General features: G+C 36.6%; 1 protein-coding gene across 9 annotated transcripts in view; it reads left to right on the plus strand.

Annotated features, from left to right (window-relative positions):
• Nucleotides 1-16,802, plus strand: part of diaph3 (diaphanous-related formin 3) — a 333,418-nt gene that overhangs the window by 199,576 nt on the left and 117,040 nt on the right. For all 9 annotated transcript variants that reach the window (XR_007182073.1, XM_048171951.1, XM_048171952.1 and 6 more), the window contains 3 exons: nucleotides 1,111-1,212; nucleotides 10,689-10,928; nucleotides 14,478-14,607. Coding sequence is in view for 8 of the 9 variants with exons in the window: in XM_048171951.1 (XP_048027908.1) it covers nucleotides 1,111-1,212; nucleotides 10,689-10,928; nucleotides 14,478-14,607 (472 nt within the window). In the remaining variant the exon portion in view is untranslated. The remainder of the gene's footprint in view (nucleotides 1-1,110; nucleotides 1,213-10,688; nucleotides 10,929-14,477; nucleotides 14,608-16,802) is intronic.

Genomic DNA, 16,802 nt, shown 5'->3' on the forward strand with positions numbered 1-16,802 from the left:
AGCCCGATATTTATCTTAATGACTGGGATGGGAACAACAAAAATAGCTCTCTGCATCTGTTCTTTATATGTCATTTTATTGGTGATATAGATGATTGTAGCCATCCATCTATTAGGTTTATGTTCCTGTACACTAATGAAGTGACTATTTGGAGATGAACTAGACCAGTTCATCTGTGAGTATATGCCGCTTTAAAGGTTGTTTCTGAAGTCAGAGACTTGAGAGCAGGTTCTTTATTTCCAGACTCTACAAATAAAACATGTTTGAACCCCCACAGATAAGCAGTTAATTAAAGGTGGATTTATATTGTAGTCCTTTATGCCAATACCTATGAGTTACGAATTCTTCTTGGAAAAATAACAAGATCGCAATACGTTAATAAATGAGAATTGCTGGATATCCATATATATCTTGGATTTAATGATCTCATGGAGAGTGACGGGTACATAGAGGTTGAGAGAACACACGCTGTGGATAGACATGTTCACATGATTGCATGCATAAAGATGAATAAATTGCTGCTTATGCCATGTTTTTATTTATTTATTTTTTTAACATTTACCTAACATTTACAGCAACTGATTGGGAGAAAGAGATGTGGAATGGGGTAACGAAACATAACAGGCCTACCAATGCTTTGACATAAAACCATGTATTATGATGAAGCTGTGTTAGCCTAATGGTGTGAATTCCTTTCAACTCATTTCCAACTTTCTTTGAAAAGTGCAATAGAACTTCAGTTGATGTAATATTAGTAAATACTGCAATATATTTATAGTGGGACAAATTTTTAAAATAATTTTTTTTTCATTTCTATTTTTTAATAAAAGTAACAAAAATCAAAATCAGAGGTGCATAAAATATAAAACATAAAATAATGCCCTTGAGCAAGATGCTTAACCCCCGAATGCACCAGGGAGATATATTGTCCCTTCAATTAGTCTAGTGTGTCATTAATTGCCAGTGAATCGATTTAGATGAGAAGCTCCACTAAATGGCTAGAAACTGGAACTTAACCAGCAACAATTAGATTGCAGGTTAAAGTTGAACTTCTAATTAAATGAATGTAGCACATTTTGTAACAGTTCTTTCTCTTGTTCTTCCCTCCAGAATCTTGTAAAGCACCTGCCTGAACAGGAGCAGCTGAACGCACTGGTCAAGTACAAGAGCGAATATGCCAACCTCTCTGAGCCGGAGCAGTTTGGAGTAGTGGTAATTCCATGCACAAAAACACATACCATCTGTGTTGCTGTCACTGTATTCCCAATTCTAAACAGCTTTACTATCAATTTACCATTCAGTGTAGTGGCACAACCAGTTGGAAGTCATCAATCACTCTTTGTTTAAACTTTTTTCTCAGATCGATGTTGTGTCCCCCCCTCTACACAAGATCTTAAATTGAAACGGATATTGTCACAAACAAAGCAACTACATATTGTACAACCTCAGAAGTATTTTGTTTCTCTGAACTGAAAGAATTACTGTTTTCCGAAATTTTTTGGAAAATGCATATGGTCGACCTGACACATAGGAAAACAGTTTTAACCCAGCTGTCTTTACTGTTTTCTCTTTAGTTATTAAAGCAGCTCTTGTTTATGTATCACTAAGCCCTTAGTGCATAATGTTTTACATTTAAAATATAGATGTTTCACACAGTTTGTTAGTTTAAACTAGTTGCACCAAGCTGTTTCTTGTTTGAGCCAGAAGTTGTTAGGCTGCTCAAACAGCAATGTTTTAAAAGTGCCAGCGTTTTGGAGTAAAATTAAAACTATTACTTATAGTTGAACTGAGCACACTGAACTGGCATAAGGAACAAAGCAGTACTCCTCTTTAGTTGCTGAATCTAATCTGAAAATTATGTTTTTCAGTCTGAACTGAATATGATTTCAATAGAAAATGTATGGGTCAATTTTGAATATTTAATTGTGCTAATTTCCCTTGTTTCTTACATATAAATGACCTTTGTCATTACCTAACACTCATTTAAAATTAGTCTTTCATAACACTAATAATTTAATAATGCTGTTAAATGTAATTTGCAATATCTATTTTTCATACTGAACATTATAATGGTTTGGTGCCTAAATTCATTTGTTTTTCTTTTTTCATTTTCATACTAAATACTATAGAATTTTGAGAAACTTTAATGTCTGCCCTTTGTCAGTTTCAGCCATAACATGAAATTAATTATCAGCATATCAGTATATTTATCATGTCATTGCATCATCTCGTTACCAAATTCTTACCAGTTATGATTACCAAATTGTTTCCTCATTTTCAATTCAATTGTTTAAATTAATTCACACAATCACTGATTAGCTATTGAATTAGCATCTGACTTTTAGTCATCATTACTTTCAGTTACAGTATGTCTGTCTTGATATGAAGCAAATTTTGTAAACATTTTCATTTCTCTTTTGAAATCAGTGCTCCAGACTGAGACCAAATAGTCGCATTTTGCAATATTTTTTTTCTTGCCAGTCCAACTAAATTTCACTGGTCGCACCACCTCATTACCCAATTGATAAAAGCTGCCATTTCTGTTGCATATATGAAAAACATCAAAACGGCAAGCAGAACAAATCTGCGCTTCTCTTTTGAGCTGCACAGCACAGACAGTTTATCTGCTCGGACCAATGATAGACAGCGCAGCGCGAGCGCTGGGAGGAAGTGTTTAAATTCGCCGTAGTATTAGTTACATCGCTGCGAGATCTAGTCAGAACCATTCAAATTTGCACAGAATTCTCTGTTACAGTCAAACCTATTTATTCAGACACCTTAAACATTTCAATCATTAATACAGTTTATTCACTATAGTTAAAAAAAAAAATGGTAATAAAATATGACAAGATCTCAGTTAAACTATGTCAGAAAAAAATAATCTTAATTATGTCAGATAACACTTAAGCAAAACATGGTCAGGTCAAAGTGTCTGAATAATTTTTGGTTCCAAATTGTTATTTTACTGGTAGTCCACTGTATGAAGAATTTTGGAATTTTATAATAATGTCAGTTTACTTTATTTTGCTATCCTCACTTACATAAATCAACTATAGTGTCCTGCACCCACTAGTAAAAAAAATAAAAAATGTCTGAATAATTTTTGGTTTGACTGTATATAAACCATATCAGATCAAACAGTGCTGACGTGGAAACCATTCATTGCTATGCATGAATATAGAAGTTATAGAAGGCTTTTCAGCTGACAAATCACCAACTTTCACCATGGATTTAATATAGCAACACTAACTGTAACCCTGCTATTGTGGCAGAAATAGTCGAATGCTTTTATATTATTCATTTAAGGATTTGTGCAGCCTTTTGAGAATGAAATTCAAGCACTTTTTTCAAGGACTTTTAAATGCTTCAGATTTTTTCCAGCACTTTAAAGCTATAAATATTGTCCTATTCATGTAAATGTTATTTTTAATGTGATGACCAAAATATATAAATAAATAAAATGTTCCTTATAAGAATAGTTTTTTACATCTTACTGAAGTTAATAAAAGTTCATTTTATCTCTATCACTTTTATCTCAACTCAAGCTCAGTGCATTTCCTAGAAATTCAAGAAAAAAAAATGATTAGTTTCTACACAATGCAACATAATAGTAATTTTAAATACCTTTGATTAAAAATCCTCCTACCTCCCAGCGCTGCCAGATCAGGTGCTGGTGTAGAACTTGGCGGTACTGGTGCTGCTGCTCTTAAATGTTAGTCTGGAGTTCTGTTTAAAGTCTTCTGTGTTGTGTGTTTTAGATATCACTGTGGGGATAGCCTAGTGTTGAATTTAATACTCATTTTTCTGATATAATATATACAGGTGTTGAAGGCTTTTTTCATAGTTTATTATGACAACCCACCTCTGAATTTGTGAAATCAATTTTAGAGCTTTTCTCAACTTTCTGCTGAGATGTGTGAACTTAAAGGTGCCCTAGAATCAAAATTTGAATTTACCTTGGCATAGTTGAATAACAAGAGTTCAGTACATGGAAATGACATACAGTGAGTCTCAAATTCCATTGTTTCCTCCTTCTTATGTAAATCTCATTTGTTTAAAAGACCTCAGAAGAATAGGCGAATGTCAACATAACACCGACTGTTACGTAACAGTTGAGATCATTATGTATGACGCCAATATTTGCATAATGCCAGGCCATGATTGAGGCATTACACAGGGGCAGCCAATATTAACGTCTGGATGTGCACAGCTGAATCATCAGACTAGGTGAGCAAGCAAGGACAACAGTGAAAAATGGCAGATGGAGCAATAATAACTGACATGATCCATGATAACATGATATTTTTAGTGATATTTGTAAACTGTCTTTCTAAATGTTTAGTTAGCATGTTGCTAATGTACTGTTAAATGTGGTTAAAGTTACCATCGTTTCTTACTGTATTCACGGAGACAAGAGCTGTCGCTATTTTCATTTTTAAACACTTGCAGTCTGTATAATTCATAAACACAACTTCATTATTTATAAATCTCTCCAACAGTGTCTAATGTTATCTTTACCCCCGGAGCACTATCAAACTCATTCAGAATCAAATGTAAACATCCAAATAAATACTATACTCACATGATCCGAAGCATGCATGCAGCATGCATGACAAACATCTTGTAAAGATCCATTTGAGAGTTATATTAGCTGTGTGAACTTTGTTTATGCGCTGTATTATAGTCAAGAGCTCGAGGGGCAGGGAGCGTGCAATTTAAAGGGGCCTCAGCCTGAATCGGTGCATAGTTAATGATGCCCCAAAATAGGCAGTTAAAAAAATTAATAAAAAAAAATCTATGGGGTATTTTGAGCTGAAACTTCAGACACATTCAGGGGACACCTTAGACTTATATTACATCTTGTGAAAGAATGTTCTTTAAGGTTTAAAACGTTGTCAGACTCCAATTTGAATGACTTTGTGGGGTTTTTTTTGCTACTGCTTGGACTTGTCATGGTTTAAGTACATGCTGTTGGCTGCTTAATAATTGATCAGTCAGTCAGCTCAATTGCCAAGGGCACACTTCAGCAACTGACCCTGTTAGAGATCCAAAATTAATTATCAGTGTTTGCAAGCATGCTCACACCAAGCTTCTAACTTGTGTGTTCACCCCCTTTGTCTTAAGCCAGATGCACATTGTATGAATTTTGTCACGATTTGGCTGTTTGAGACAAATTTAGCAAATCCTGAAAGATTACTCTGATCTTAGGCTAAAATCTGTAGTCTTTGATTACTAGTTTGACATGTTCACCAACAGTCGATTAATGACCATTACGATCAAATATCAACTCTAATGAAATTCAGGCAGTGTAAGAAATTTTGGGGCACAGTCCTGCAGTGTGGCTTCTCTTGCGAAAAATCAAAAAACAATACGAGCGAAGAAGCTGATGACACAATTAGTGTGACAACAAACCACCTCTTGCTCTACACATATCATCTTGGTTTTTGTTTTCCATTTTTCTATATTTAATACAAGCCATGATCAAAGTTAATGTAGAGATTGTTTTTCTTTGCTAGCCACCATTTCAGTCCCGTGTATAATGCAGCTCTCGGTCACCAAACGTGTCATAGATTGATAATGTAAGACTCCGGACGAGTCTTCCTGTGTGTTTCCGTTTTTAACACGTCTTAAATTTCTTACAGTCTGACATTAACTGAGATCCTACATTGTGACATGGCTTACAGCTGGGATCTTGTTCGTACTGTCCGACAAGCAACAATCATAAAGGACTATTGTAAATCGCACAGTGTACACCCGGCTTTAGGCTGATTACACTTGACTTTTTAAGGCACACTGGGATGCTGGAACAAGATAAGGGGGACTTGCATTAGTGAGAAATGAAACAGAAGTGAAAGAAAGGGACAAGGGAGTTGGTTCATGCAACAGTGTGGCCCGTCATTGTGTTTGGGGTGTTTATGTAATGAGGGCTATGGAGCTGCGGTTTATGCATGCGTGGGCAGCAGGAAATGATGCATTTGCAGTTCAGAGAGCTATCCAGTTCAAAGGGAATTCTTAATCGCCCATAGTGCCATTGCAAGCAGTTTTGCACTCTTTGTTCTTTTCTGGAGCCAGAACTTTGAACCCTTTGTTTGCATCCTGCTAAGTGGACCATAAAATATAGCATGTAACTACTGGGGCCTTAAGATCATATTTGGTGATGTGTGCAAATGTGTGTATGTGGTGCTTTTACCCACATATGTGACGCTTCTATTTCAGCCATCTGCTTTGTTACTTCGAATAAACACTTTAAATGGCTGCATGTGGTATTTTTAGATTCTGATAAACTGTTTCGCTTTAGTCAGGTGAAGCTGAGCGTAAAGAATTACACCTCTTACTGGAAAACTCTCTGAGAAGAGAAATATCCTGTTACCATAGCAACAGTATTTCCCCCCCCCCCTTTTAACAGGTCTTAGTTCAAGGTGCACAAAAAGAAAAAGTTTAAATCAGGCAAACTAACTCAGCCAGACAATAGAGGCAGAAAGATGAAACAGGTGTGTGTGTCCCGTTCCCCATTGAGTCTTCCAGCAGGCATTATACACTAGAGACGGAGTGAGTGTGTTCAGGGTCTGCTGGGACACACACACATTGAAACACTTCTGTTGTTCAGCAGGCACTCTGGGTGGTTGTGTGAAATGATGATTTAGCTTCCTGATAAAGAATAATACTTGAAAAGTTGTTCCCCTCTGAATACCGTCACACACTGAGTGGCAGGCACGACGGTGTTACCTCCACTCCCGTTTGCAGGTGCATTTGAATTTGGACTTTAAAGGGTGATTTAAATGTCTCACCTTGAGGAGTCTGTTCAGTAAAGTTTAGCTGGTATCATGCCGTTTTCGCTGTGGGTGGGTTTGAATTGGTTTCATATATTTGCAACGCATGTATGTAATTGGTAATGTAATTAAACCCTCATAAGATCAAGACCTTAAGATCGATCACAATCAAGTCAGCTAGAGAGCCATTCGGTGTATTGGTGTATATACATTTATGTCTCAGGGTTTTGCTCTTATACTGTAAAGTTTGGGGTCAGTGTGTGTGTGTGTGTGTGTGTATATATATATATATATATATATATATATATATATATATATATATATATATATATATATATTAGGGGTGTAACGGTACACGTATTTGTACCGAACCGTTTCGGTACAGGGCTTTCGGTACGGTGCACGTGTGTACCGAAGCATTACATTGCAACCAATATTCACCACCAATAACCGCAATAAGCTCTGCGTTTTGTTACTTTTGATAAGAAACAAAGTGTCATCCTTCAAATTCTGTCCACGAAATCATGAAGTTTAAACAGAAAATGCCATTTTGACGTGCTTTGATGTGGGGTGACAGATCACTGTACAGGCGCCTCAGTTCAACCGGCAGCGCGAGTGTGGAGCGCAAGTGAATGTGTTCATCTCTTCCTCCTTAATACTAGTTACAGAATAAACATGAAAGAACATCTGAAGGTATGTTGCAAGATTCAGTACAACTTACTGAAACGGTCATATCTCATGTAATCGCTCATTCAGTGTTTCAACGGTGGAAAGACATCAGTGAAAGCTTCCATATTCAACAATGATGCATTTACCTCAGAAAAGCCATTCAGTGTTCACAGCTTGTTAGTTCACTAGAGAAATGAACTCTTTCGCTTAATATATGCACTGTATTAGCCAATATATTCATTATTTTACTTAACCTTTTAGTGATATCCTGATTAGGCTATTTAATGTATGTTTAAATAAATCTGATGTTAAAATAACAGCCACTGTGTAGAAATGATTATATTTCAACAACGAATTGGAGTAAAAACATTTAGAAGTTAATGCAAAAACTGCCTTAGGTGCAGCTTACAGGTTTGCATACAATTTGTTATTTGAGTGTTGATTATTTTATCTAAAAATAAAAAGCAATTGAATTTAGGCTAATAGTTTGGGCTTCTTTCAAGTTAGGGCTCCCTACATAGTTTATAGCATTAGCAGAGATCATTTTTTTTATCCTTAAGAAACTTTTAGTTTTAATTTAATTTAATATATTTTAAGACAAAAACACAATTTGTTCAGTAAACCTCTGTTTAATAATAAAAAAAAGCAATTTTATGTTTAGTTTTCTCTCCACCTGCTGTACCGAAAACTGTACCGAACCGTGACTTCAAAACCGAGGTACGTACCGAACCGTGAGTTTTGTGTACCGTTACACCCCTAATATATATATTTCAAATAAACACTGAAAAAAATGTATCACGGTTTTATAATATTAAAGTGAATATTAAACTTCACTTTTCAACCCTCTTTGTATTGCTACAATGCCGATTGTATATGTAAATGAACAATGTTTACTCAATCTCTGTTACCTGGACCCAGAAATTGGCATTAATTTATTAGCAAAAGTCAGCTGGATGACGCGCAACTTTTGCTCCAAGGCTTTGTGAAAACTACAGATTATCCTTCTGGATTTTTGACAGAGGGTTATTACCAAAACCGTTATTGTATTTATAAGGGTAGGTTTATCACTGAAAAACAGCATTATGTTAAAAATTGAACACTTTACCAGCAGCTTTCTTACTTGTACACAACAGCGTTTTGCTTCGGGCAGAACTGACAGAATGGCAGGTTCTTTCAGTTTTTTTCCCCTCCGTTTAGCATAGTCTTCCAGTTTAAAATGTTGACTACAAATACAAAGGTTTTTCAGATTGTTTCGCAGTGTTCTCTTGTATTTGAGATTCTTTGCCACCTTTAGCCACTGCCTATAACACGCTGGATTGTTCACTGGAAACCGAAACTAACTCACTCCTGCTAATAATTTACTCTTTGAATTTTTGCATGCGGGAACAATACAAGACTACACCATTGACTAAAAGTTTGCTAAAAAGTATTTCCTACTAAATCACAGCTGTGTTTGACTCTGGTACGCGTATCCATAGCAGACTGGTGGAAGTGGCCTTGGATGGCAACATGATAACCAAATCAGCATATTAGAAAATTTTCTGTTGAACATTGTTAGTGGACAAATTGCAGTAAATAACACTTTTCACACTCTGACTAGATAACATATGCATAGCTGCTTTTGATATAAAGTGTTACTTTGAACTAATTTGCAAAGAGACTCCTGACACTGATCAAAGAGAATATTTGCTAGTGAAGACGGCACTCTAATTGACATGTGAAATGTCTGGACCACATGTCAAAATTGACCCTATTTACTGTCTTTATTTCTCTGGTCTTACTGTATGCAATTCATCTGTGTTTAGTTTTTCTAAAGAAGAAAACAAAAGTAAATGTTTGTTTGTTGTTCTATCAACTTTCACTAATTCTGAAACCACTTTCTACTGAGACAACCAAGGCTGTGTGGTTTGGGGGAAACAATAACCAATCGTGTAATTTGCAAGATCCAATCAAATCCTGATGAATAAAATTAATGTAGTCCCATCCTACATGATTTTCTTTTGGAATATATATATATATATATATATATATATTATTCCCCCCACATTTGCTAATGCCATTTCATGTTGTTTTTATGCATGGTAACTTTCAGTTCAGATTCTACAAGGCAAAATGTTTGCTAAATTTCCAGCTTCTCATCATTAATTCATTCATGAAAACATCATTTTATGCCTTACTATTTTCTATACTATATTGTAATGTGTCCGGTGTCGTGATTTCCCAAAGTGATTTTTTTTATTTATTTTTTTATACCTGATCTGTTATTTGATTCCTGACATCACTGAAACTTCCTGATAATTCGTACTTTTCTGAATTTTAGAAGCTCGGGTACAAATCCCTCTCAAACATTTATGGCTGGGAGAGCTTTGAATCAGAGTCTGTTTCATTGCAGATTAGCGCTGCCTGACTCACAGAAGATGTCTTCTACAAGTTTGCTGAATGTGTACACACATAAATTAGGCATTTGGCTTTGCCCTATTTTCTTTACCTTCTCTTCTCATTCCCCCTTCCTTCCTTCCTTTCCATCAATCTCTTTTTCAATTTGGATTTGTTGTGCTTTTGGTCCTTTGTCATTTGTCTTCAAGGATGAAATGCTCCCTGGATTTGTTTATACACACATGCAGACTGATTGCATTCTGCGTGCACATACAAGAGATGATATCTGATTATGGGAAACAACTCTAGACATATTAATCATATCTCTGTATTGAGTATCTTAATTATACCCTTAATTTGTGATAGCTAATTGGCTTTTATAGGGGCAAATTGTGTCCTGCTCAACAACCCCCCCTCCCCCCACAACTCTTAAATGCACACACATACATATGCTTGTGTGCAAGCTTTGAACTACACTCATACATGTAGATTTACTCATTATCGAGGGACAATTAAAGATGAATGAAAGCATATTACATTTGAACCATTAATCTGATGACATTAGAGTTTCCATCATTAAAAATGACTCAATAAAATTAATGTAATGATTCATCTTAACTAGTTTGTTTGGGATTTCAGTTAGAATGTAAACCAGCATGCAATGCAATAAATTCATCTAAAGTCATCTTATATATGAGCCAGATTTGAAAGAAGTGTTGACAGTAAATGTGCTTATTTCATTCAGGAATAAAGCTTTTGTTTCTGATTTAGAGGTAATGTATTAAACTTAAAAGCAGGAGAAAATTATAAGATCACTATTGCCATTTTGTTTCCTTTTTAACCCTTTTTTCTGCTTATTTTTTCTTCTTCCAGATGAGTAGTGTGAAGCGTCTGAGGCCCAGGCTCAACTCCATCCTGTTTAAGCTGCAGTTTGAAGAGCAGGTGAATAACTTGCGTCCAGACATCATGGCGGTGAATGCAGCCTGCGACGAGGTGAAGAAGAGCAAACCCTTCAGCAGGCTGCTGGAACTCATTCTGCTCATGGGGAACTTCATGAACGCCGGCTCACGGAACGCCCAGTCCTTCGGCTTCAACCTCAGCTCACTCTGCAAGGTATGTACGTACGGACTTTGTGTGTCAGTCACAACAGCTCGAGTTTTATATCTAGGACTGGCACACTTTTTGTCCACATTTTCTGTACGGAAACATCTACAAAAGTCTGTATAATGGATTAAATTATGTCAAATGTGTTAAATAGAGCTATTTGTGATTGAAAGCATTTCTAGGCCTACGTTTAAGACAACTGCTTTCAAACTTCCGAATCAATTGAAGTCTAGAGGCCGTATTGGGCTGGTTTTCTATTCCATGAGAGCTTCCACCGATATTATTATTTTTATCCAGTAAAACCAGCCCTGAAGTCATTTATTTTTTCTGCTATCCATATTTGGCCCTTTTGTGAATTATTAGGCTCTGTGCATCAGGTCTCTTCGTATTAAAAACACGCCCACCCACATGAACCGTGGGCATTTTCCATCAAACTTTCTCCTCCTGCTCTCCGTATTTGGGAAGAAGCCGATAAGATGATAATTTATGTGCGTCTGATGTTTGTGGAGGAGCCAAAGCTGAGTCACCATCAGGCACGAGCGTCCGGCTGCTGCTTGCGCGTCCTTCACTCCCCTCCCGCACATTTCCTGTTACCTTGACCCCTATCGGTCGGCCCATCTAAAGTGCCTCTCGCTGGAGACGCCTGGCGTTCGAGAAGATCTCATTTGATTTAACACTATCAAGCACTCAAGACCACAATAGCCGTATCTTCTGGCATCTATCAAAGTGCAGAGACCAAAAACCACTTTATGGCTTCTTCTTCTGTTTTCAGAGATAAGTCTCGAAGTAATGACGTAATGCAGACATATATGTGTTTGTCGGAAAGAGGACAGTTTTTAATTCCCATCTAGTCCGGTGTGTTAATGTAATGATAATGGATTTTTACACACAGAACATCTTAGCAACAGTCCTAGCATTATGTTAGCTAGTTTTGCACTGGTGCTCCCCTGTATAAAGCCCTCTAATGATAATGTTTGGGTGAAATTTTCAGATTTAGGTGAGTGGGGAAGGGCAGAAGGGCAGTTTAATTAATTACCACAGCAGCCATGGAGATTTACTTAGGTTTCCATGGTGACTTGGCATTGGATTTTATCAGGCTTGATCTGCCTCTGCCTCTCTCTCTTTCTAATAAGCAATCCATTTTATTCATTACTACTTTCACTCCTTCCCTTTTCTGTGGTGCTAAAACTCAGAGAATGGCCATCACTGCATTTGTGACTCTCTCCGGCATAATGAAATGCCTTCCTGCTCAGCATGTCGCCTAGAAGACCAGATAAAAGACCGAAGACTGTATGTGGACATGCTCACATTCAGACTTTTTATTAAGGAATAACCAAAAAATGAAATGTCAGTCATTATTTACTCACCCCCATGTTGTTCCAAACCAAAATTATTTTCTCTTTTCAGGGAATCACAAAAGGAGGACATTTGAAGAATGTACACTGGCATTTTTTCCAGTGTAGCTCTTGAAATAACTTATATAAAGAACACAAGTCATTCAGACTACTTTTATTATGTTTTTCCCCCCCTTTTGGATTTTTTTTTTTTTTTTTTTTTTTTTAAGCCTTTTTTGTGCTTTTCCCCCTATGAATTCGTCATAGTTCCCATGCAAGTCATATGGGCTTGGAATTAAATTATGGGTGACTAAATGATGACAGAATCTACATTTTATTTTAAATTAATAGTTTAATTGACCATTTGCAAAGATCCCCCCCCTTTAGTTACTGTTGTTACATCCAACAAAGCATGCTGTTCTCATGCCGTGAAAAATACATTGCGGAGCAAAGAGAACACTGGCAGTGCGTCGACAGACCAGACAGAGCAGGTTACTTTTGATATGAAACAAGGTCTCAAATTTCAAATTTTGTAATTTTTAAAGAAATTTAAACAATAAATACCATTTCGTGGCTCTTTAACGTGTCGTTGATCGCAGATCGCTGAAGCTCCTCAGTTCAAGCGGCTCGTGAATGGATCCTCTCTTCCTACTAGTTAATTTATAGCATCAAATAAACATGAAGGAACATCAGAAGGAATGCTGTTTCAACCGCGGAAAGACGCCAGTCTAGTTCATTTTACGTTTTTTTGATGAATAGAAAGTTCAAAGAACAACATTTACAACAACAATGTAAATGTTTTTACTGATACTTTTAATAAAAGTATTAATTGCTTTAAAAAAAAATCATATATAGGAACTGGTGATCTATGATATTCATTACATATCATAATATCAGCGCTTGTTTCCAAACTTGTCCTAATATCCACTTAAGGGCCTTGCGCATCAGATGGAGTGATCCGTCCTTACTGCCGAGAGGGAGGCTAGATCTCTACATCTGCGCATAGTGATACAGTCCCTGATGGGCAGGAGTAACAGAGAAAGTGTGTCGTTTTCTGCCTTTCAAGTTCCTTGCCTGAGGGCCCATCCTGATGTTCTCTCTTTGCCTCTGTTGATCTAATAGTTTGTTTGTTTGTTTTATTCTGAGTTTAACCTGTCAGTATCTTCTTCTTTTGCTCACAGTGGGTTTATCGAGCATATTTTGTTGTCAAAGGATTTGAAAGCGCTTCTCTTTGAGCGAGTGACTCGCGCGTCACTGTTTGATCTCATCAGCAGAGGACGGTTCAGTATGTCATGGACGTCAGAATCTCGATGAATGTTGTTTTGTTTTTTTTCTCTGTAATACTTTTCCAAATGAGAACCGATATTAAAGATTTGTCACAGGACTACAGGATAAGATTAGATATTTTGGGTTTCTTTGTTCCATTATTATTTTCGCACTTCTTAGATGAAATATGCACAAGCAATTTGTAGAATCTTTTTGTTCCGTTCTTACCACATACGATTTTTGAGAAGCCCTTTCAGGCAGAGCAACAAAAACTAATTTCATTCCCTGCCATCTGTCTAATGCTTCACATGGCTTCCAAATGTTCTGACACTGCAATTATCCAGTTGAACCTAGTGTGTATATCCAGCACAAAGCTTCTGCCAGAACACATACATTTAAAAAGAAAATGGCAGCGCACAAGATAGTTGTGAGTACTAAAATGGACTAGATGGAAAGTCGATTTCTCCAATTTCATCTCTCGTTTCATAAGGGCCTATTTGGAACTCAGTTTTCACTTCATCTCTATCTCTCATTCTCCCCCCGTGGTAATCAAGCATCTTAAATCGTCAGGCTACACCACCCAGAAGAGCTTAATAATGTTTGCGCTATCTGCGTTAATCAAATGCTTTTTGCGCTGCCTTTTACAAAGGCCTGTATCCTTGTGCCACGATGATAATCATAACTGACAATGAAAATGTCTTGCTTTTCTAGTCCGGCAGCAGTTTCAGTGTACTATCAAATTAACTTGTCAGACGTGAAGGCAGCGGACATCAATGGCTTCCTTCAAGATTTTCTCTCTCCGTTTCTGTAATGTTCTGAACAACCATATATATGCATTCTTTTTTCTTTTTGATGGATTTTTTTTTTCTATTTTGATTTAATGATACTACATTAAACAATTGATTTCCCCCCTTCTTTTCTGTCTTTCTCTATCTCTTGATCTCTCTTTGGCTCCCAGCTTAAGGACACTAAATCGGCTGATCAGAAGTCCACTCTTCTGCATTTCCTGGCAGAGGTCTGTGAGGAGAAATACCCTGAAGTGCTGAAGTTTGTGGAGGATCTACAGCATGTGGACCGAGCCAGTCGAGGTACTCAGAACCAGTGTCTGATTCAAAATGGACAGACATATATACAGATTTTTTTTTTATTATTATTATTTTTTGTTTAATTACAGTTATAATATTTTCATATATACTTTTATTTTATTTTTTTATTTTATTTTATTTTAGCCTTAATTAATGCCATTTTTAGTCGAGGGTGGTTTGTTGGATTAAGGTGATTTAGCTGCCCTAACAACATCTTGGCTGACAATCTGGAGAGTGGAAAGAAAAAATGTCTTCATTTCATAGCTGTCAACATAAGACGGTACTTTTAAATGGTCTTTAACATCACTCTTACTGTGTATAGTACATGAACTACCAGTTTATGTGTGTGAGTTTGTCAACTTCTGTAATTGTGTTGATGTCTTCTATACTGCACACACTCTATCAGCAACATTGGACACAGACAAAATGTCAGCCTGTGTGTGCACGTCTGTTCACTCACAATTATAAGACTTGTGAGTCAGATCTCGGGATCCTTTTGTTGTAAATCTTAATCTGAACTCATCACGCTTAGAATCAACTAATATAAGCTGATATTTTCAGGCAGTCTATGTCTGCCTGCCTGTGTGTGTTTTAGCAGACAGAGAGAAGCCGAGGGGTGGTTGCGTGAGGTCACATTGCCCTCGGCAGCCCTAGAGGCAGAGTCACAACAAGACCAGAGCAACTCACTGTGTTACCTAATGCTTCCAGAAAGCAGGGCAGAAAGAGTTTTTGGCAGTGTGAGTACAAATAATCAAACAGGATTATTAGAGAGACTGATTAATAAGGCGCCTTGCCTATGTGTCTGTCAGCCTTAGAGAAAGTATTTACAGGGAACATAAAACATTTTTGTGTTTTTCTAAATGAAACAAATAAGTCAGCACGAATTGATGGAGGGCAGGATTTAGTAGTTGGGATTTTATTGGATTGTTAGACTTGTTAGGCTGTACTATTATTGGTTAATATTGTTGTTCTCTGGCTATGTAGTGATGATTGCATCAGCTGAACATGAAAGTTTCACAGGCTAGGAACGTTATATTACATTTTTATACAGTATTAAAGGTGCCCAAGAATGCTTTTTCACAAGATGTAATATAAGTCTAAGGTGTCTCCTGAATGTGTCTGTGAAGTTTCAGCTCAAAATACCCCATAGATTTTGTTAAATTAATTTTTTTAACTGCCTATTTTGGGGCATCATTAACAATGCACTGATTTACACTCGGCGCCGCCCCCTTAAATCGCGTGCTCCCTGCCACACGAGCTGTCGACTATATTACAGCGCATTTACAAAGTTCACACAGCTAATATAACCCTCAAATGGATCTTTACAAGATGTTATTCATGCATGCTGTATGCATGCTTCGAATTATGTGAGTAAAGTATTTATTTGGATGTTAAAGTTTTATTCTGAGTGAATTTGAGGCTGTCTTCCGTGGCTAACGGCTAATGCTACACTGTTGGAGAGATTTATAAAGAATGAAGTTGTGTTTGTGCATTATACAGACTGCAAGTGTTTAAAAAATGAAAATAGCGACGGCTCTTGTCTCCGTGAATACAGTAAGAAACGATGGTAACTTTAACCTCATTTAACAGTACATTAGCAACATGCTAACGAAACATTTAGAAAGACAATTTACAAATATCAGTAAAAAATATCAGTAAATTCAATTTTTGAATCTAGGGCACCTTTAACTATTATGAAGAAATAATTTTTAGAATAATATGCTTTGATGAATTATGCACCGCAAGACCAGAGACATTTATTAAGACTTAAATGGGGTTAATTTTGATTCAGGTTGACTTTATTATGAATTGTTAGCTCAGTTTAACCCAGTGTTTCTCAAACTTTTTCTGCCATTCCCCACTTTGGAGGTAGGGAAGGGTTCCGAGCCCCACCTGTCCCCAATCGCCCCAACAAAATGTTAATAAACTAGGCTTTAAGTTTAACTGTTAAAATGTATTAAAATTTATTTTATTAACATCACATTTTAAAAACATTACATCAAATAACAGCGTTAAAAACTTTCAAATAGAGAAAATAAAAGTGTATTTATATTATCACTTTGCATTATAATTTAATATATAAAAATTATAAATGATTTTTTTCTCGTGACCATTATTTTAGAACATTTCCCCTTATTGTTTCCATGGTGACGCGTCATGCTTGTCACGTCACACGCCGCAGCCACAATAACACTGTA

This window comes from Megalobrama amblycephala, linkage group LG21 (assembly GCF_018812025.1).
Source record: "Megalobrama amblycephala isolate DHTTF-2021 linkage group LG21, ASM1881202v1, whole genome shotgun sequence".
Taxonomy (NCBI): domain Eukaryota; kingdom Metazoa; phylum Chordata; class Actinopteri; order Cypriniformes; family Xenocyprididae; genus Megalobrama; species Megalobrama amblycephala.